This window comes from Podarcis melisellensis, assembly GCF_964234715.1.
Source record: "Podarcis melisellensis genome assembly, chromosome: 6".
Lineage (NCBI taxonomy): Eukaryota > Metazoa > Chordata > Lepidosauria > Squamata > Lacertidae > Podarcis > Podarcis melisellensis.
The window spans coordinates 5702052-5723914 of record NC_138538.1 but is presented as its reverse complement, the minus strand read 5'-3'; the positions used below and the strand labels follow the sequence as shown (position 1 = coordinate 5723914).

General features: G+C 38.8%; 1 protein-coding gene across 4 annotated transcripts in view; it reads left to right on the top strand.

Annotated features, from left to right (window-relative positions):
- ZBTB46 (zinc finger and BTB domain containing 46) overlaps window positions 1-21863 on the top strand; it is a 51432-nt gene that overhangs the window by 21195 nt on the left and 8374 nt on the right. For 2 of the 4 annotated variants that reach the window (XR_014169706.1, XR_014169707.1), the window contains 4 exons: window positions 967-1248; window positions 6121-6293; window positions 8142-8193; window positions 8280-8838. Coding sequence is in view for 2 of the 4 variants with exons in the window: in XM_081916836.1 (XP_081772962.1) it covers window positions 967-1248; window positions 6121-6293; window positions 8142-8193 (507 nt within the window). In the remaining 2 variants the exon portion in view is untranslated. The remainder of the gene's footprint in view (window positions 1-966; window positions 1249-6120; window positions 6294-8141; window positions 8194-8279; window positions 8839-21863) is intronic. The other 2 variants (XM_081916836.1, XM_081916837.1) reach the window with 2 other exon arrangements.

The window sequence follows — 21863 nt, the reverse complement described above, 5'->3', positions numbered from 1 at the left end:
AGGCTAAAACAATGATGTGAGTGTATATTTTGCATTAAAACAATTGTGTGGGTGTACTGGTTCTTGGGGAATCTGATCAATATCTGCCCTGGTATCTTACAACTGTTTAGAAGATTGCTTTTGATTTTTCTTTCAGATTATTTTGGTGGTGATTTTTTGTTTTTCAGAGAGAAGTAGTGTATAGATATTTAAATAAAATAAATGAATAGGGCAAGATGGGTCTAAAACAAGCTTTCTGAGGCTTCTCTATATTCCGTGCATAGTGTGTTGAGACATGCACACTGTTTGAAGCATGTACTAGTCCCTTGTACAGTGGTATCTCGGGTTACATACGCTTCAGGTTACAGACTCCGCTAACCCAGAAATAGTACCTCAGGTTAAGAACTTTGCTCCAGCATGAGAACAAAAATTGTGCTGCGGTGGCAGTGGTAGGCCCCATTAGCTAAAGTGGTGCTTCAGGTTAAGAATAGTTTCAGGTTAAGAACGGACCTCCGGAACGAATTAAGTACTTAACCCGAGGTACCACTGTATTCATAATGTTGTGAAGTTGCAATATGCTGTTGGAATAATTGCAACTGAGCAAGTATAAAGGGGGCATTAAGGTTCTGTTTGTCCATAATGATATTGCACTATTGAGTGTGGTATAGAGTGTCTTCAGCAGCAGCCACATTTCCCCAGGTGTTACTGCTACTATTTTAACAGCACGAGAGTTTATTTTGCAAAATGAGTGCATAACTTTGCAAAAGTGTGTACTGCACAAATATAGCAACAGTTGTATTATAGCATCAGATGAAGGTATCATAAAACTGGGGAAAAGACAAAGTAATCTCAGCTCCTTCATTTTAAGCAGGCTTATTGATTCTGATGCTGTGGAATGGTGGATGGAGGAAGTGCTACAAATGTACATATGGCTGAGAGGACTCTATTGTGATATGTTTACTAATGTTGGGTTTTTCTTCCACTTAGGTGTGGATCTGACAGGGGCAGAATCCAGCAACTCTGACAGCCGAATAGAGAGAGTGGACCTTTATGCAAATGTCGAGGAAGCACTCCTAGGAGGTGAAGCTGGTTATCTCTCTCAGCCTCTTACTCCAGAGAAGGAAGATGCCCTCCAGGCTGTAGCAGTTGCTAATCTGCGGGCAGCCCTTATGAGCAAGAACAGCTTGTTGTCCCTGAAAGCTGACATGCTGGGAGAGGAAAGTTCTCTGCTGTTCGAATACTTACCCAAAGGCACACATTCACTGTCTTGTAAGTTGCTGTTCCTTTGTACACTACTTAAAAGTAAAAAGCATTCATAAAGGAGTTATTTAAATGTGTGGTGCATCCCAAAGTAATGCAACCTTAATTATTTTGAGTGCTATGCATGTAGAGTTTTAACAAGGTGATACTTGGGCCTAGCTCCCACAAACAGCAGATAAGTGGAAAACCTATGCCTTAATTATACCATTTCATATTGATGGGCTTGCACAATTAAGTGTTGCTCCATACAGAAAAATACCCTGCGTGTAGAAGAGTTATAGCCTTGCCTTCCTCCTGAAATACTAACTTTCTATTCTTAGGTATCTTTTTCATGTGAGGCAGAGTAATTCAGTCATGCAAGATCCTGATCTGAAAAGGTAGCTAGACACAGGTTTTTACTATGTTACCAGCAGATTTGTGACAGGTGGCCCTTGGTCTGTCGAAAGTTGCTGGTCAGATAGTGGCATTTGTAGGTAGATGATAATTGGAATATGCTCCCTATCTGCCTCATGAAGGGTAATCTTAAATTGGCAAGCATATATACACATGATTCGTAGAGGGTTGAGGTGAGAGGAAAGTGAAATGCAAGAAGAAGAAATAGAAAGCAGAACAGTTGAAAGCAGAACCTGAAAGCAGAACAGACAATAAGGCAACTGGTAAGCTAATTCACACATCCCACTGGAGTTTTCTTTAGTTCCCTTGTTGAAGTATGGCCACCTTAAGATCACTTAGAGTGCTCTGTTTGGTTGAAATGGTCTCCTATTAATTTTGGGATATTAACATTCTGAGCACAGTTATGTCAATTTATTTGTTTTGTGTAGCCACTGATCTACATAGAATGCAGAAGGGCAGTGCTGACAACAAATGACATATATTAAAGCTTGTGCCTTAATAAATTTGTAGTGGTTAAGGTGCCACAAGACTATTTGTTTTTACTTAATAATGTGAATCCATAATCTAGGCTATGAATCTAGGATGGTTGGCAGTTTTTATTGGTGTGTTGCTGCTCATCTTGTTAGCCAATCAAATGCATATTTGTTTACCAAGCAGATAGGAAAAGGCATCCCTTTTTAAAGCCTTGCTCCATAATAAATCCTCTTGATATGGGATCAAAAACTAACAGATGGGGCTAAAGACACAATTAAGATGACTGTGTGTTCAGTATTTCCTAAATGACAGAAACATAAGGTCTTAAGTAAACATCATTTAATTTCTTTCACTATGGTACAAGTTTGGAGGTGGCAAAGAAGACAGTATGTGTGGGCCAAAAACACAGCGTGTTTGTTATCCAGCTAAGTCACACTCAGTCATGAAACAACTTCACTGTATTGTTGTGCTCCCTGAATTTCACTTCTACTGAATACCATGTTCTGCCATTACCAGGAGGAATGGGGAGAGAGATGAGGTAACCTAAATGGGATATCAAATGCAACTAAGCTACGAAGCCCCCCACCAATATATATTCAGCAGGAACTGTTGCCTAGCACAAATAGGGTAAAACTGTCAGTTTTTGTTTTGTAGCTTTGAAACTACCGTATGGCAGGCAGAATAACACTGTGATCTCGTGTCATTTGAAGTGTTTCTCAAGTGTTTATTGCATTGTAGATTCATCGAGTATGCTGAGCAACTTTTTAATTTGTATTTCTCTTGCAATCCCAACATTTTAAATGTTTCCTGCTGCTTTGATATGACCACTCAGGAACTTGATGTGGAAAGGATGCCATGGCAGTGATTTAGTCTGTGACACAATGGAAAGCAAAATGTAGAACTTGAACCTTTGACGTAGAAGGGATAAATATATGGGTTTCTTGATATTGGTGCCACAAATAAACTAAGGAGGTATTTGGCAGATAGTTTTGTTTAATTTTAGAAGAAGAAAAAGTGTTGGGTGGTTTTTATTTTATTGATTCATGGTCTCTGACGAGTACTGTTGCACTCATGTCTTGCATGTGGGTTTTCTATAGACATCTGATTGGCCACTGTGAGCACAGACTTCTAGAATGGATAGATAGGCCCTTGGCCTGATCTAGCAGGGTTCTCTGAATATTCTTGAAAACAGGTAAAACTTAATGCAATGTAGCTTTGGGTGATATCTTGAGTAATGTTTGAGTTTTGCTTATTTGCTGAAATTTAATATGCTGAAATTGTATATATTTTGATAATTTAATCCACTGGAACACATTAAGGTTGCAATCATAAGTAACTATGAGTAAGTCAGTGAAACTTGCTTCCAAGTACATATGCAGTGAATCCAAGCTCATCTCTTGTATTTTTTAGATTTATTTTTATTTATGTATTTTATAGAAACATTCCAAAATTTTGAAACAGTAAATTAACACCTCCACTACCCAAAAACCTGATTTTTTTTAAACGTCTCTTGTAAGAGGGCAACAGAAAAGAGGCTTTGAACTATTTCAAAAATACTTTGCTATTTATTGTCAGTATATGGAAACATCCCCGCTGCAGACAGCCAGTTTGTTGACATCACATGATGCACCATGGAGGGGGCTTGCAAACCAACATTTATCAGTTGAGGTAGTCTTTGGAGACTCCTCTCCAGATGTGTCCATCAATTGAGGTACAGTGAGTGGCGACCAGGGAGAGGCTTCTCAGGGACAGCGCCTTGATGGAATGAGACTTGCCTTGCACCTACACTTTTTTGGTGTCAGTTTAATTTCCCAGGCTTTAAAAACTATTTCATCCCTAACTGATTTGATCTGATGCTGCCATTACCTCCTGCATTTAATTTTGCTGTATTGTGTATTTTTTGTAAGTCAGATTCTGTTTGGAAGGCAGTATGTTCATTAAAATAAGATTTCCTTACCTCCTCTAGGAGGAGGTTCAACAGTTTGGGGGCTTTTGCAAACAAAAGGCTTGTATTTAGAATAGGTTTCTACTAACTAGGGCAATTAAACACTTGAGGGACTTCAAAATATTAAACTTTAATGGTGTTATTGTTTTATTTTATAGTGGAATCTGTGTAATGATATTTAGGTATTTATCAATCATTTTAATACCCTGTAATAATAAAATATCATTGGGACTTTATGGGAAGTCAGCAGTGGGCCCAGTATTTGATAACATGACATGAAAAAGCATTATTAAAATACGCAAATAAATTAAAAGCACCAAAATAAGTTCTTTATATGAGGCTGAAAGTGAAATGTGTCAAATTGCTTCCAAATCAATGCATTTGCAATACACTGTTCAAGATTAAAACATGTGGAAATTACATGTCTGGAAACCTTTTGAAATAATATATATAATCTGCTGTGAACCCAAGGAATAGAGTGTAAGACTTGAAACTTTTGTTACTTCATCCTTGCTGAGTGGCTTTTCAATGGAATGAATAATCTTGTATATAAATTGGGTGTTTGGATGAATGTGGTATGGAAACACTGTTGCTAATCCTTTGGCTCAGATGTGTTCTTAAACATTTTCTCTCTTATTATTTATGATAGCTTTTTGATATGTCTTAAGTTTAGTACCTCATGTTATTTTTTATGTCATCTCAAACTATTTATAGTAGCAACTTATGCATCAGGTTACATGTACATTTGACCTTAGGTTCTATAAATCAAGTGACAGTCAATGCATAAAAACCTTCAAAAGCTAAAGAAAAATGTTTGTGTTGTGGTCATTTTTCAAAAGTACTTTTTATAGAACATGTTTCTTGCTATACATTAATTTTAACAAGATTTAAAACATATATTCTGTTGCTCTGATACTGCTATTTCATTCTATGCCTTCAATAGGATTGTGCTTCTTCTTGCTTTTGCAGTTCAGGATAAAAGTTCTTTATAGCCACCATTTATAATCAGAATTTAAATAGTTTTGTGGTGTGTGTATAATGCTATTTGATAGCTTAATCATCACACAGTTTATTTTGATACATACACAGTTTTCTAAATACATTATTGGTAAGAAAAAGTTCAATTAACTAGTTAATCATACCGTAGTACTGGTCTGGTAGCCTCACACAGGTTCAGAGTGTGCCTAACACAGGTTCCTCTGTGTTACTCACCTTATTGCTACCATTTCAAGTCGTTCTATCATGTATGATTAACTTAAATTCTGCAAATATTTGAAAATAAATTGCTACACATACTTCACGTTTTGTGTGAATAGTGATGTCTTGTGTCCCCAGCATATTGTACTACAGTGCCCTCAACACAAAAATATACAGTATCTGTACCTTGCGTATTTGATTGTGAGATTATGTTTGAGGCTGTATTTCATTAGTGGTCCCAGAACTCTGTGAATTAACTCAGAAAAAATAAGACTTTTTGTACCATAATGCATTATTTTTGTGGGCTGTCTTTAAGCTGGATGTGTGTTGTTTTTGTATTACTTTCTCTAACAGCAACAATGCTAGTTATGACTAACTTAAACATGCTAGTCATTATTAGAGTCTGATGTGTGCATGGGTCTCCCAATGCTGGCTGCAGCAGAGCTCCATAAATTCCTTTTCTGATTGCATAATTGCTAATGAGATGACTTGTTATGACAGTAAGAACATCCTTGTCCTTTTTATGTTGAAAATATTTTTTTGAAGTTTTAAAGAAATGGCATTGAATTAGTCACATACAAAGAATGGATCATTGTATCTTTTGAAAGTTGTTCTCATTTTTGTGCTGCCTTGTGTTCTTTTTCTTGTTTTGACTTCCTTTAGTGACCATTATGCTGCTGTGTGATATAATTCCCACCACACTTTTGGGTGGGGAGGCTATTTAAAACAGTCAATGGGCCTGGAATCTCTGTGGCACTTCGTTCACTCCCACTGACAGAAGATTAAGCTACAGCTGTTCATTCCCTGCCTTTTGTAAAACCACCAGCTGGTGCTAGTTCATGTGGGTGAGACTCGTTTCCTGTGTTCCTCAGGGTCTGGCACCAACTTGAATCGTTCAAGGGGTGAATGTGATGGCAAAGTGGAAGCATCAAGTCCTCCTCTGCTGCCTTCATCACACCTTGCCACTCAGAGCCCCACTACCATCATCCCCTCTTCTGGTGAAATATCACCAGATACTGTGAAAAGAGTGATGCCTTCAACTCAGGTAATATTATAGTTATCTGGGGGTAATGCTAGTTTTTAAGTGTTATAAAACTTACAACTGAAATTGTGTCATGATGCTCAGTTTGCTATTCTTAATGTATCTTAGAATTTGGAATTATTCAAATTTGTAACAGACCTAGGCTATTTGTATTGTCCGTAATGTGGTACTCTCCTTTACCTTTACTGCTTTGTGAAATTCTATCAAAATACAAAAAATGCACACAGTAATTTGTTCCTTCTGTTCCAATCAGCAGTGTGTTTACGGAAATATGTAATACTAGCTCTTTCAACACACTTAATGGTTTTGATCTTCAGATCCCTATATTAGAGAAATACTTTCCTGAACTTTTTAAAGGAAACATAAAGGCCGGACTAGAAAAAATACTTCAGTCTAGCAACCAGAATCAAGCATGTACAGAATTGAGAGCTTCCTAAGGACCATTTATCCACTGTTTAAAAACTTGGGCAATAATTATTCTAAATATCAAAAAGCATGGCAGGAATAATTATTCTTCCTGTAAATGTATCTGGTCTTGTAAAATATATCATATATTATTATTATGATTATTATTATTATTAGTTAAACAACTGTTTCCTGATTTTACAAAAAATGAAAGAAAACTCATCATCACAGACAACTTGATGAAAGTCTTCAGTAGTAATTACATCTCCACCCCACCTCAATTAAATCACCCATTATGTCTCATAGGGAAGTACTGTGTAGCATACAAGTAATATTATGCAAATAACTCAAAACTTGAAAATATCCAGTCATTAATCCTTTTAAATTAAACAATACTAAAATGTAGTTAAGGATGGAGGTGGATAAAGGAAACTGGAGCAGATAGTTCTGGTTGGGGATAGTTAAACATTTTTTTTTTTTGAAATGCCAGAATTTAACAGTTTGGTGCTAAGGATCAATTAATGTTGGTATACAAATTGCCCTTCTGGGTCTCACTTAACAAGGTCTCTCATAACATATCATGGCCTACTTCTTGGCTTCATAGCCTTTCCTTCATGGTAGTGCTTCAAAATAGAAAAGTATATGCTCGCCTGGCACCATCATTCTATATCATTCTATCGTTCTATATTCTAGGCACCAAACAGTCACTTTCCTCTTTAACCAGGTCTTTAGCCTCTACAGTCATACCTCAGGATGAATACGCTTTGGGTTAGGCAAATTCGGGTTGCGCTCCGCGGCGACCCAGAAATAACGGAGCGCGTTACTTCTGGGTTTCGCCACGCGCGCATGCGCAGACCGTCAAAATGATGTAACGTGCATGCGCAGAAGCGCCGAAATGTGACATGCGCAGACGCGCAGACACGGGTTACATTCGCTTCAAGATGCTCCGGAACGGATCCTGTTCGCATCCCGAGGTACCACTGTAACTATATTTGGCCTCTTAGGGTGGGTGGGGTGTTTTAAATGTATTTTAAATGTCTTAATGCTTTTTTGTGCATCTAAGTGGGTTTTTGTTTGTAAATTGCTTTGAGTTACCTTTGGCAAGAAAAAGCAACCAATAAATGTAATAAATGATGATGATGACATGGCATACCTGTGAAGCTCTCATTTCTGTACAGAATCTACTGAACACAGATTTTTTGAGATCACAAAATGAACAAATATACAGATACTTAACAGTTCGTATTAGCAGTTTGGGTTTATATTGGTTATATATTTTGAGCATACTTTTAGGTATGAAATGAAACATTGATTTGAGTAACTAAATATTTGTAATGAAGATTTGCAGAAGGAGCAGAATTACAGCGAGTTTTAGTAATTTACAGGTGTTAAAGTACTTGATGTTCTCTGTGTGATCATTAACATAATTGCACTTTTCTTTTGCAGGTCACCTATGATGGATTTCTAACACTGTGGCAGTTAGATAGTTCTGAAACAGGTAAATGGAAAGAAGGAAGACTGTATATTAATGATTCAAAGTATAAAACTTAAAATTTAATTTTTTGCATTTCCTTTTTTTTAAAGATATAAATGCATCACAATCTGAAGATGTGGACTTAGTCCACGAGGGTTTGTTCTTGGATTCTTCTGGCCACAAGAGGCTGAGCTGTGCTTTCTGCAGAAGATTTTTTGAATGTGTGGAGAAGCTGAAGGAACACATTAAGGAACACACTTTCCCCATGATTGTCCCTTTTGATGTAGTGGACTACTCTAGGCCAGTACTGGCTAACCTTTCTGAGCACATATCTCCAGGGCAATTTGCCCGTTTCCAGTGTCCAAAGTGTCCTGCTAGCTTCACACTAAAATCCAACATGGATCGTCATGAAAAAACAATCCACTTCAACAGGAAGAAGATGCAATGCCCTTGCTGCCTGAAACTGTTCCGAGACAAGACAGACTTAAACCGGCATCTTATGTCTGTGCACTCCAGCGAACGTTCGTTTATGTGTCTTTTTTGTGGCAAGGGCTTTGGTACCCAGAAAAACCTCAGTACTCATATGAAAGTTTGCTATCTGGGTTCTACACAGCCAGTATCTGAAGAGTTTCTGAATCATATTGATCAAAATCAGGAATCTGACGATGAGTAAGCAAACTGTTGGGCAATGGAGAGAGTGAGATTAAACTCTTAGAAGTGTATTTCTTAGCTTCTTGACTGGGTAGTGCATTCTGCTTTGTCGGCAGTCTCAGTGCTCAGTACAGTGTGAATGCTGAATCAATGGCCAGGTAATGAAACAAAGTTGTAAACCTCTTTATCCCCAGGTTCTATGGTCAGGATTCAAAGAGACATAAATCTAGGAGATGCTTCAGACTTAAAGAACAAATATAATTTTGTTATTCAGCAGTAATAATCTTAAGAGAAAATGTTAAAGAAAACACTTTTGTAGTCTAAACAAGATTATTCTTACAGACAGCATCCCATAGTCCCAGGGTAGTTCTGCCTGAGTTGCAGTGTCTTCTGGGTAGATATTCACTTTTAGATTTTAACAGTAGGTTCAAAGGATCAAAAGGTTTTCCATTCATTTTCTCAGCACATTATTTATTAAAAACGTTTCTCTACCTCCTCCCCACATTATCTGAATGCAGTATACAGCAATATTAAAATATATATCAAAAATACAGGGAGAAAATGCAACTGAATTAGTAGGACAGTTATAATGTACTTGGCAAAGTTCTGGCAGCACAGATGTGGTAGAACATCTGCCTTGCATGCAGAAGGCCTCTGGCTCAATCTGCAGTATCTCTGGGTAGGGCTGGATGAAACCCCTGCCTGAGACTCTGGAGAATTGCTGCTAGTCGGTTTAGACAACACTGAGCTAGATGAACCAAAGATGTGACAATGTGAGGCAGTTTCCTATGTTTTCAAAAGGCATCTTTTAAATGCCTTTTTAAAAAAGCAGGATTGAAGTCACCTGCTGCTGAAGCCTGCTGGATTGGTTGCACAATTCAAATATCGGCAAATGAATATCACATTCAAATGATGTGTCATGCAGTGATCAAGAGTAAATGTTTTGTGATATGCAGATTTCATGTTTATTGTAGCAGATTAAGAATGCATTATGCCTTTTTTTTTAAAAAAAGATCCAGTTATCTCATTTGCATAACTTAGAGAAGCAGGACTTAAAAGGAGCATCGCTTTTCTTGACTCCTAGCTTCACACCTGTATATATGAGGATGTATATGAGGGGTGGAATGCTAGAAAGAGTAAAGTGGGGAGACCAAAAACAAAGAACAGCATCCCCTTAAATTAATTGTGATGTCAGGTGGTTGATAGGTGACATCTTTGCCCTGACAGGGGTCAAGAAGATAGTGATCTGGCCCACTAGCCAAAAGAGGTTCCCCACCCCTGTACTAAATGGGCCACAGTATTTTCAAATACCTTTACCATCTGTGAATTGTATTCAGTTGTAATGAGTGTTGTAATACAGCTAGATGAAAGTGGATTTGGACAGTTAGCTCCCATAGAAATACTTCAAAAATGTAAAAACAACAACAACAACCCAATTTCTCTAAAATCTGTTGTTTCTTCAATTGGGTAGGCTACACTTCTTTTGAATCCTAGAAATCAGGACAGTATAAATGAGAGACAGCCATGAAAATACTAACTTGTTTTTGGTGTAGCTAAAAGATGGACCTGGGTACAGAACCACCTTGTGATAACAAGCACAAATCTTGGGCCATCTAGAACACACCTAAAACTGAAAACTTGCCAGCAAGTGTTATGATCCAAGGAGAAATGTTTCCCATTAATAGTTGCTTGAGAGGAATATTATATAGAAGCTTGGAGGAGGTGTCCAGAAATGGCCTGAAGACTAATAGTGAATAACTGGTGGGTAGAAAAGGGAAGCCCTCAAAGGAAAAATGATTTTGAACATTACTTATCTATAATTCTCCTTGTGAAAAGAACTACAACTTGCTCCACAATGTCAGATTTTTAGTCTTCAGGACAAAGGTATTTAGAATTTATTAAACTAGTTTCCCATCTTTGTCTATTGTTGGTACCAGTTCTCCTTTAATGGCTGTATAAAAATATTTCAAGGTGCTTCAATATTTTTTTTCTTAAGTGTTCAAAAGGAAGGCAGGCATTCATTTCTCACGATAATAAGAATCCTGTCCTCCTAAGGCTATGTTATTTCCAATTACAATTCTGGATTTTTTTAAACTTAAAATTATTACCTGTTCTCTGCTTGATTATTAGCTTACTGACTTTGCTTTGAACAACTGTAGAGGCTTCTCCCTCTTAATGTTGTTTTTTGTTATGCTGCTGCTATTGTTGGTGGCGTTGGTTTTGCTTTTCATTTTTTGTTAGTCCTGTAAAAATGTCCTCTAGTAAAATCATTTTAAAAGTACTTTTCACACCCTAGTCTTGTTAGGAAGTCCCGCTCTTGGGGAAAGTCGTCATTTTCTTTCTTGCTGCCTGTCTTCCTCTTTTGCTTCTCCTCTTGGAGAACAGACCTACAGATATGTTAAGAACCAAATCCCTATCATTTGTAGAATAGAATATTGAGCAAAAGTATGTGATATGTGCATAGAAGCACCAGTGATTGGTAGAAATGACTTCTAGTTTCATTTACCTTAGTCTTAGCTTCAGGTGCAAACTGACTACCAAGGAGATAAAGGTAAAGGGTAAAGGGACCCCTGACCATTAGGTCCAGTCGTGACCGACTCTGGGGTTGCACGCTCATCTCACTCTATAGGCCAAGGGAACCGGCGTTTGTCCGCAGACAGCTTTCAGGTCATGTGGCCAGCATGACTAAGCCGCTTCTGGCAAACCAGAGCAGCACACGGAAATGACGTTTTACCTTCCCGCCGGAGCAGTACCTATTTATCTCCTTGCATTTTGACGTGCTTTCGAACTGCTAGCTTGGCAGGAACCAAGGAGATAAGTTACTACTAATTCCTCAAAATTGGTTTCTAGAGGTTCCTTAATCTCTCCAGTCCAGAGATTATGTTGGGTGACACTAGAAATACAATTTCTTGCTGGGGGTGGGGGGCAAAAATCCAAAGCCAGTTGGGGGAAAAAGCTGTATTTGGACCTTTTGCCTTTTGAATAACAAAACCCTTCTTGCCATCTCTTTCTTGACTAGCAAAAATTTGTGTTTGGCAGGGGATGAGCGTGCAAGCAAATACTTTTTCTCTTCCAATTAGCACAACTAGCCTGCCATTTTACCGTCTGGCAACTGCTGAATAATTTACTTTGCTCTTTGACAAACAGTAGGTCATGAGAGAAGAAAGCACAGCAGGGCAGACAGAGATCAGCACACAGGAGTTGAGAGGGAAAAAAGGGAAAGCTCTGTGTCTCTGAAGGAATAGCTCTTGTTTATTTGCTTGCATGATGCTTATTTTTTGCTAGTAAGGAGACAATGTACAGTATAAAGTGTTGAGGCTAAAACAGAATAGCTACCCATGAAAGTCTCCTGCGTGTATCCCACTGAGTGCAGCACATCTTGGATGTGTGTAAGATGTTCCTAATGGGTAGTTCCTACTAGGATTTAATGTCTTCAAAAGACTGGGTGGCCATTGCATGTACTCAATCCAGACAGGAGCAGTATCGTAATATTTGCATTATGACCACCACCATCAAAAAAAGCATAAATCTGTGAGCTGGCTTTCTGTGCTTCAGTGTTAAACAATATTAAACAAAACAAAGACATAGAAATGGCAGGTTGCTGCCTTAAGATTCAGCATAGCCTTTACCCAGAATAAAAGACTTCAGGTGGCATCAAAACATGGAAACTTTTGGAAAGTGGCAAACACCATCTTGTCTAACAGTGCCCTGATTGATGACCATTCAGACGCTACATACTGGATTATGACCCCCTAACAGCCACACACACACCCCGGCCAACTAGTCTTTTTTTAAGCATTAAGCTTGAAGGAAAAAGCTGAAATTCAGAAGCTAGCTGAGTTTTTCATTAATTCTAAGAAGGGTATTATGATACTGTTTCGTTTAGATTGACACTACTTGGTTTTGTTGTCGTCATTATTTATTAGTCACTTTTCTCAGAAAAAAGAACTCCAAGTGACTTCCAAAGAACAAGTATAAAAACAGAATAAAACAAACTTAAGTACACAAGTATTATCTATGCACAGATCGAACTCAATCCCTCCCCCACTAAAAGATGAGCAGGAAATTAAGATTTAAAAGCCTGGGAGAAAAGGAATATTTTTGCCTGGCACCTAAAGACACCTAATGTTGCTGCCAGGCATGCCTCCCTGGGGAGAGAATTCTGTAAACGGGGAGCCCACCATTCTGAAGGCCTGTTCTTACATGTATCATAAAACTCTGCCTATGTTTAGTGAACCAAATAATCACTAGCCATCCTGGTTCCTCTTAAAGACTGTCATGTTATAAACTGAATCCACTGCTTGAATTTATAATCCTGTTTATGAAAAATATTCAGTGTATAGCAGACAGCGTATTGCTACAGTAGACTTGCTGATTCATGTTTGATGATTGGTGTGTTCATTTTATACTAGAAGATTGGATGAATTTTTATGATGTATATGATTGTAGGGATTACTCTATTGCAGGCATAGGCAAACTCGGCCCTCCAGATGTTTTTTGGGACTACCAACTCCCATGATCCCTAGCTAACAGGACCAGTGGTCAGGGAAGATGGGAATTGTAGTCCCATTGGAGAGCCGAGTTTGCCTATGCCTGCTCTATTGGAAAGGGTTAGCTAAGAGATTATAGGGGGAAAGTGCTATTTCACAGCAGTAAATCAGCTGAGGAGAGAGCCCAGTTTCTTTTTTGACAGTTAGAAAGACAAGTACATGCCTACTAGCAAATCAAACACTGCTTCAACAGTGAGCCTTTCTTCTTCTTCCATTCATTCCTGTTTTACACCACGACACCCATTTTTATTTTCTAAAGCACTGGTTGCATCTGACCATCGCATCATCTTAAACATTTTAAAAATAGCTTTTATTAGAGCACAAAACTGGTCAGGGGATAGAAGTGGTATTTCTTGGTGACATGAAGGACACCAGCCAGTCAATGCTGTTTACAGATCGCTTCTCGGCCCTCCAGACGTTTTTTGGGACTACCAACTCCCATGATCCCTAGCTAACAGGACCAGTGGTCAGGGAAGATGGGAATTGTAGTCCCATTGGAGAGCCGAGTTTGCCTATGCCTGCTCTATTGGAAAGGGTTAGCTAAGAGATTATAGGGGGAAAGTGCTATTTCACAGCAGTAAATCCAATGAAATTTGGTACATGCTTTGCTCAGTCAGTTAATCAGGCGTGCATTAAGGGCAGCAGCATAGTGAACATTCCTGCTCCATTATACATTATAATAAATGTATATTTTAAAACATCTTAACATTTAGTTCTGCTATGGTCCTGATTGTGCAAATCAAATTTAATTCATTAGGGCTGTGCTGTTAGGCCCTCTTGAGGATAAAGGAGGCAATTTTAACTTTCTGAGAGTGGTCATCATGTTGCAAATGAAGTAAAAGTTTATTATTACTGGTAGTAAGAAACTTGCGTGAATAGTAAGTAAGACTTCAGTCCTAATCCATTTACCTGAGAATCAGCCCCAATAGTGCTTACTTATGAGTATACATGGTTAGGGTTGTACTTTAAATTGTAATAAAGCTCCAATCTAGTGTGCTACAATTATTCTACCAAAGAGGTTTTCTATTTTTTAAAAAGCAAAGCCATAAAAAGTACCTCAGAAACAATACTTGAACTTATAAGAACACTGTATGTTTTGATAACAATAACACTTTTGAGATGCAAAAGTATGCATTTTGTGGGAATGAATGAATGAATATATTTGCAAAGTGAATGACTTCTGAAACCTTTTAAAGGTTAACAGCATTACTTGTAAATAAATGTTCATTATTATGGTGCTATTTACAGAGTGTTGCTCTATCATTATTTTGTCCTTGGTGACACTGATAATGACTCTTATAATCTAATTGGGATGCAGTGCAGCAGCATCTTTTCTTAACGCAAACCCAAATGAAATGAATTATTCTTTTGCACAAATCCAGTGCTTGCAAAAGTAACGATGGATAAAAGAAAGGTGCAATGGGTGGAGGAGTTCTTGATACCCCCCCTTCAGCTGAGGAGTGAGCCCAGTTTCTTTTTTGACAGTTAGAAAGACAAGTACATGCCTACTAGCAAATCAAACACTGCTTCAACAGTGAGCCTTTCTTCCTCTTCCATTCATTCCTGTTTTACACCACGACACCCATTTTTATTTTCTAAAGCACTGGTTGCATCTGACCATCGCATCATCTTAAACATTTTAAAAATAGCTTTTATTAGAGCACAAAACTGGTCAGGGGATAGAAGTGGTATTTCTTGGTGACATGAAGGACACCAGCCAGTCAATGCTGTTTACAGATCGCTTCTCTTGCAAATCTCTTGTATATTTTAATTGTGTTCATTAGACAAAAAGTATGCTATAAATGCCTGTACTATAGCACCTTTACTAAACTATTAAATACTTCCAGATATGTTTATTGTCACTACTGTGAAATTCAGAAATAAGCTGTGGGATGAATGTAATTTCTAGTGGTGCTCTTGTTTTACAGAGCTAGACATAGGTGCATATTTGAAATGGGGATTGTTTTAAATAAAATTTTAATTGAAAAATGTATTAACTGTTGCCTCTCCTTGACCAATGCATTGCCAAAGTTTGCTTGAGGAGGAAAGTTCTTTTTGCTGACAAAGAAATTATAAAACTTTAAGCACCTAGCCCAATAAAATACCAGTAGTACATAGTAAAGAATTCTCTAGTCTAGTTTGCTGGTCCCATCTGCCTTTCAAAAATGTAAATTGCTATATTGTATTTTTCATTTGGTTGTGCATATCTTGTGTTTTATAGAAAAGATAAAACAAGGTTTGTAAATAAATTAATACAGCAAACTGAACTTTCTTCCCTGGATTCTGCTGTGCTGCATTGTGGAGAAACCTGCTTTGGATTTTAACTTGTCAGTTAAGGCTGCAGTCGTATGCACACTTACCTGACAGTAAGTCTCATTGCAATTATAACTTTTGAGCAGACATGTATAGCATTGCACTACAACCATGTCTAATAATGCTCACTTGAAATGCAACTGCATGCAAGCTGCTCCCAATGGCAAGATTAACTTCCCATGTAATATAATGTTTGTGTATTTCTATTTTCTGTGAGCCATCTCACAGACATGCAAATACAGTAAGTAAGTAAGTAAGTAAGTAAGTAAGTAAGTAAGTCGGTAATAGTTGGTGCATCTGACTTGTGATACATTTTCACCATATCTAGCTTAGCATGGATTGCCAGCATGGTTCTCTCCAGGTGCTGTTGGCCTTCAACTCCTGTCAGCCTCAGCCCACAAGGCCAGTGGTTAGGGATGATGGGAGTTGTAATCCAGCAAAATATAAAGATCCACACGTTCCCTACACCCACTCTCCCAACATTAAACCAGCCATGGGAGAAAGCTGTCTGACCAAGCTCATTTCTGTGGTATATGGAGGTTATGAGCAGCATTAAAAGCAAGCACTATCTTCATAGTTCCAACATGAATTATAAAAAAAAAAACACAGTTCCAGCTGTTCCAGACTTTACAAATGTAGGGTGCACACACAGAGATTCTATTTCAATCAGAATTTTGGCCCAGTTTCAGCACAGAAACTGCCTTGGTTGCCCTCAGTCAGAAGCAAAATGGGAAATGTGTCCCTATTAATTCTCCTTGATCTTTCAACAGCTTTTGATACCACTGACTATGCTATCCTTCTGGAGCAGCTGTCCCAGTTAGGGGTAGGTGACACTGCTTTGCCCTACATGGATGATCGTTTCCAGAGGGTGATGCTTGGCAAGTGGTCTTTGGCCCCTAGAGCCTTCAGGGTGGAGTTCCTCAGGGTTCAATGTTCTCCCCTTTGGTGTTTAACATCTGCAGGAAACTGTAGATGTCAAACTGTTGTCAGCAATATGCTGATAACACAGAGCCAACAAACTGAAGCTCAGTTCATATGAGACTAGGCACTGTTAGTGGGTGGTTCCGTAGACCAGATGGGAGGGAATTTGCTTGCTCTTGATGGGGTAACACTCTCTCTGAAAGAGTGGGTATATAGTTTGGGAGTGCTCCTGGATCTGTTGCTGTTGCTTGAGGCTCAGGTGGCCTCCGCATGGAGTGCTTTCCATCAGCTCAGCTGGTGGCCCAGCTGCACCCCTATCTGGACAGGGATAGCCTAACTTCTGTCATCTATACACATTCTAGGTTAGATTACTGCAATGTGTTATGCGTAGGGCTGCCTCTGAAGAAGGTTCGGAAACTTCAGCTGTTGCTGAATTCAGCGGCCAGGTTGCTCAATGGAGCATGAGTTTGAGCATATTATACTGATCCTGGCCCAACTGCACTGGCTGCCAATTAATGTATTTTTTGCTCTATAAGACTCACTTTTTCCCTCCTAAAAAGTAAGGGGAAATGTGTGTGCGTCTTATGGAGCGAATGCAGGCTGCACAGCTATCCCAGAAACCAGAACAGCAAGAGGGATTGCTGCTTTCATTGTGCAGCGATCCCTCTTGCTGTTCTGGCTTCTGAGATTCAGAATATATTTTTTTCTTGTTTTCCTCCTCCAAAAACTAGGTGCGTCTTGTGGTCTGGTGCGTCTTATAGAGCGAAAAATACGGTAGTTTCTAGGCCCAATTCAAATTCTGAATTTGACCTATAAAGCCTTAAACATCTCAGGACCTCAATACCTCCAGGACCGCCTCTACCCATATGAACTGACCCAGACTCCGATATCACCCACCACCTGAGGCCCTTCGTCATGTGCATCCTCCATGAGAAATCTGGAGGGTGGCAACACGAGAATGGGCCTTTTCTGCAGTGGAATGCCCTCCCCAGGGAGACTCGCCTAGCGCCTTCACTGTACATCTTTAGGCGCCAGGCAAAAAAGTTCCTCTTCAACCAGACCTTTTCCCCAATTAACATTATGTGTCCTTTTAAATGTGTTGTGGAAGCAAGGTGGTTATTGTTTTGTTCTTGTTTTTATTAAGTATTTTGTATTTGTATGCTGTGAACTACCCTGAGTTCTTTGAATGAAGGATGGTATACAAATTTAATAAATAAAATATATAAACAGTAGCTTTGAGAGTTGTTGAAGATGGTATGATTTCAGTAGCCATTGGAATGATTCCCTTGCACATGGTGCGTTCACTCACACACTTACAGGTGGTTTTTTTTGAAAGAATACCAAAACCTAAAAAGCCTATGAATAGAGATTATAATCGGATGAGATATCCAAGTCTTAGCAGGCAGATTTCTGTTATACTACCTTCTGCTCTCGGTTGTCTTAATGAAGCTTTGAGAAATTAACCAATTACATGGCTGTCACTTTCTTTGTAAAGTTGCTTGTTCTGTGTCTGAATGGTTTTTAAAATAGTGAAGTTGAAGTGCAGGCTGTAGTTAACCCTCTGTGACCTTTACTTGAACGGCATATAGTTTGCTCATTTTGTCTAGACTTTTTAGTAACTGGTTTATTATGAAACTATCTAATACAAGCCATTTATTTTGTCTAGTCCACTGCTAGTGAAGAGGGGCAATTGGAGAAGGGTATCACTATAACTTGATCCCGTTTGCTGATCACTACCTTATAAGAATAATATTTGGATATTAAGAAGACAGGTTGTATTGTCAAAGTGAGATGAATCTCTTAAACATCGAATAAGAGCAGACTAAGAATTAGAATGCAGTTAGATTAACTCTTAGACTTTGGTATAGAATTATAAATCCTTGAAGTATTTATTTTGACTGATAACGGGTGTTTAGGTGTGATAATATTGTACATCTATTTCAAATTGTGCTTGCAGTACTGCTAGATTAAAGAATACAATCTTAACTTTATGCTCCCTCTGTTGTGTGAATGGTCTGCTGTTGCGGAAACTGATTTACTCAACTGGGCTGAAATTTAGTGGTTCCTGAGTGTATATAAATTAAGAAAAACCAAGCATCTACCTTTGAAAGGAAGTGTATGATCATTCAGTATTATTTTATTCAATTTACTTGAGATTTAACAGCCAAGGTGCTAAAAGCATCAGTTCTGCTCTCTCGCTCTCTATTTTGTAATCATGACTCTTTAATTTCTACCTAGTTTAGTTTCCCTTGTTTCCATCTGAAGCTTGTGGTGACTCACTTAATTTGACAATTAGCAAATGGTCGGTTTAGGGGGAAATTTGACATTAAATGTGTTGCTCCTGTGAACTCACATCTCTCAGGTCCATGTTTGATGCTAATTAATGAACTTCCTTGTAGCCTACAGAGTTGGCATGAACAGTAACTACATCACCTTCCTGACACATGGCACCTCTGTTCAAATATTATTTGAATAGAATGAAACCATTGGGAGCATAAGATAAGAAACCATGAACATTAGTACAGTATTTGAAGTAGGCATATGTGCTAATCATGAAGGCGTTCCAACTGAAGATGGTCTCTGTATGACATTCAGTGTGTATTGTGTGTAGCAGCCCTGAGACTCTCCCATGGTGACTGTTCTCTGTTCCCCTGTTGTAACTGTTCATCCCTTAGTCTCCATACCTTTATCTTCATTCTCTCTTGCCTCCCTTCTTTTGCCAAGAAACTCCCACCTCTTGTAAGGTGGACTATTTGCAATTGTATGTGCAAATTTACATTCTTTGTATGAGTCTTTCATTGGGATTCCTTTTTATAAAAGGAAGAATCATCAGAATGCATACAGTCTGCGTATTGATCACAATATTGTTAGTTTCTTCTGTGTTAGATGCATTTTTCCTCCCATTATCTGTAGTGTAATCATCCTATGGGCCGTGTCCAGAAAGTGGTGTTGGGGGATGAGTGTTCAGACCCCTGGGCTCTCACTTGTGGGGGTGTCTCAGGGTTCTGTCCTCTCCCCCATACTTTTTAATATCTACATGAAGTCGCTGGGAGAGATCATCAGGGGGTTTGGGCTGGGTGTTCATCAGTATGCAGATGACACCCAGCTCTACCTCTCTTTTAAATCAGAACCAGTGAAGGCGGTGAATGTCCTGTGTGAGTGCCTGGAGGGGGTTGGAGGATGGATGGCGGCTAACAGTTTGGGGTTGAATCCTGACAGGACAGAAGTACTGTTTGGGGGGGACAGGGGGCAGGTGGGTGTGGGGGGTCTCCCTGGTCCTGAATGGGATAACTGTGCCCCTGAAAGACCAGGTGCACAGCCTGGGAGTCATTTTGGACTCACAGCTGTCCATGGAGACGCAGGTTAATTCTGTGTCCAGGGCAGCTGTCTACCAGCTCCATCAGGTACGCAGGCTGAGACCCTACTTGCCCATCACATGTCAAGGAAATATGCAGCTATCCTACTTTTAAAAGACATCTGAAGGCAGCCCTGTTTAGGGAGGTTTTTAATATTTAATGTTGTATAGTTTTTAACACTCGATTGGGAGCCGCCCAGAGTGTCTGGGGAAACTCAGCCAGATGGGCGGGGTATAAATAATAAATAATTATAATTATTATTTTGTTTGCCACCTTGATTTTTCCTGCAGACTCCCTAACTTGAGCATTAGGACCCAAATATTTGGTACTAGCAAAATTCGTTTAGTAAAATTCATCATTTTTATTTGTAAAAACAACCACGCTCTGTTGTTTGTCCTGTAACTCCAGCTTAAAGTAATAATTTCCTAAAGTAATAAATGTTAAGAACAAAATCATAAGTAAAACAAATAATAGCATAAAATCAGCCTTTCACTTTCCTGAATTTAAGCGTCCCACTACCTTAAAAAGCCTGATGAAAAGACAAGTCTTCAGCTGGTGCCTAAAACTGGATAATATTGGTTCCAACTAAACCTCTAGAGGGGAGCATGTTCCCCTGCAGGGGTGCTATTATGGAGAAGGCCATCTGGGTTTAATCAAGGTTTACCATCATCATTTAGTATGTGATATTTTAAGATAAAGCAGTAGAGAAGAGAGTGAATATTTAGATAAAAAGAATATTGTGATATCTTAAAGACTAATAAATTTAGTATGGGATTATGCCATAATAATTTTTTTTAGTATTTAAGGACTTTGTTGTTTTTGCTGTTGCAGACTTACATGGCTATCCCTCTGGAAGTTGTTAATTTAAATAGATGATTACCTTTCAACAAATAAGATTCAAGCTGCTGTTTTCACCTGTTTAGTTAGTGCATATTCCACTTCCAATCTTATTTGGCGGGGGAAGCATTTACCCAGCTGCTCTGTAGAGTTTGTTGGCAAATTAGACCCCGAGGCTCTCGTTACTGCAGTTTCCCTAGAGTCTATCTGAGTGCACATCTCTTCTAAAAGCAGGACAACAAGGAGAAGCACTACTGATAGTCCAAAAAATTATGTGAATTTTTCATCCAAAATATTCAAAAAGTCACAAAGGGGAGTACTATAATCCCAATATTTAATTGGGATTGTGAGCTATATCGTGTATAGAAAAATAATTTAACACAATATATTGTTTGCTGTTGCTGGTACACTCTCTCCGTTTGCAGCAGTGAAAATGATTTATAGGTGGCTGTGATTAGATAAGTGTGCAACCCTTTTCTTGTTTTTTTGGTCAACGTGCAATTCTGCATTTGAAAGGTTAATAGTGATGTTACCCCACAAGCGCCATTTCACTTTGGGGCTAGTCCAGGATTGTAAAATGAGGTCCCGCATGCAGTCGTTGGTGTGTTGCATTTACGGTTCACTGGCTCACAGCAAGTTATTTCTGGCCTGATTCCAAGCATCAGGGTATTGTTGCTAAGGCGAGCTCTGCCTGAACACCAGACACCTGCACATAGGACAAGTAACAGAGGATGTGCTTTAGAAAATAGTTACTTCTCTTTCTTGGTGTTTCATCAGACCTTGGTGATACAGTACTGACAATCTTCAGCTACAGCAAAGTATTTGACAGTCCCACCAGAAAAACCTTTCTGATGAAGCTACTTCTTGTTTCTGCACTGACACAGTGATAGCTGTATGGGTCTCTAACCAGTACAAAGGTGTTGCAGCTTAAATCAATACATTTGCTTGTACAGAATTTCAGACCTTGAGACTATCCTGTCCTAATAGGAAGCATCTGCTGTTGAGATTTTTTTGCTAATTCCCCTGCTGTTGAGAAATGTTTGCTAATTCCCGCTATCGGGTGTTA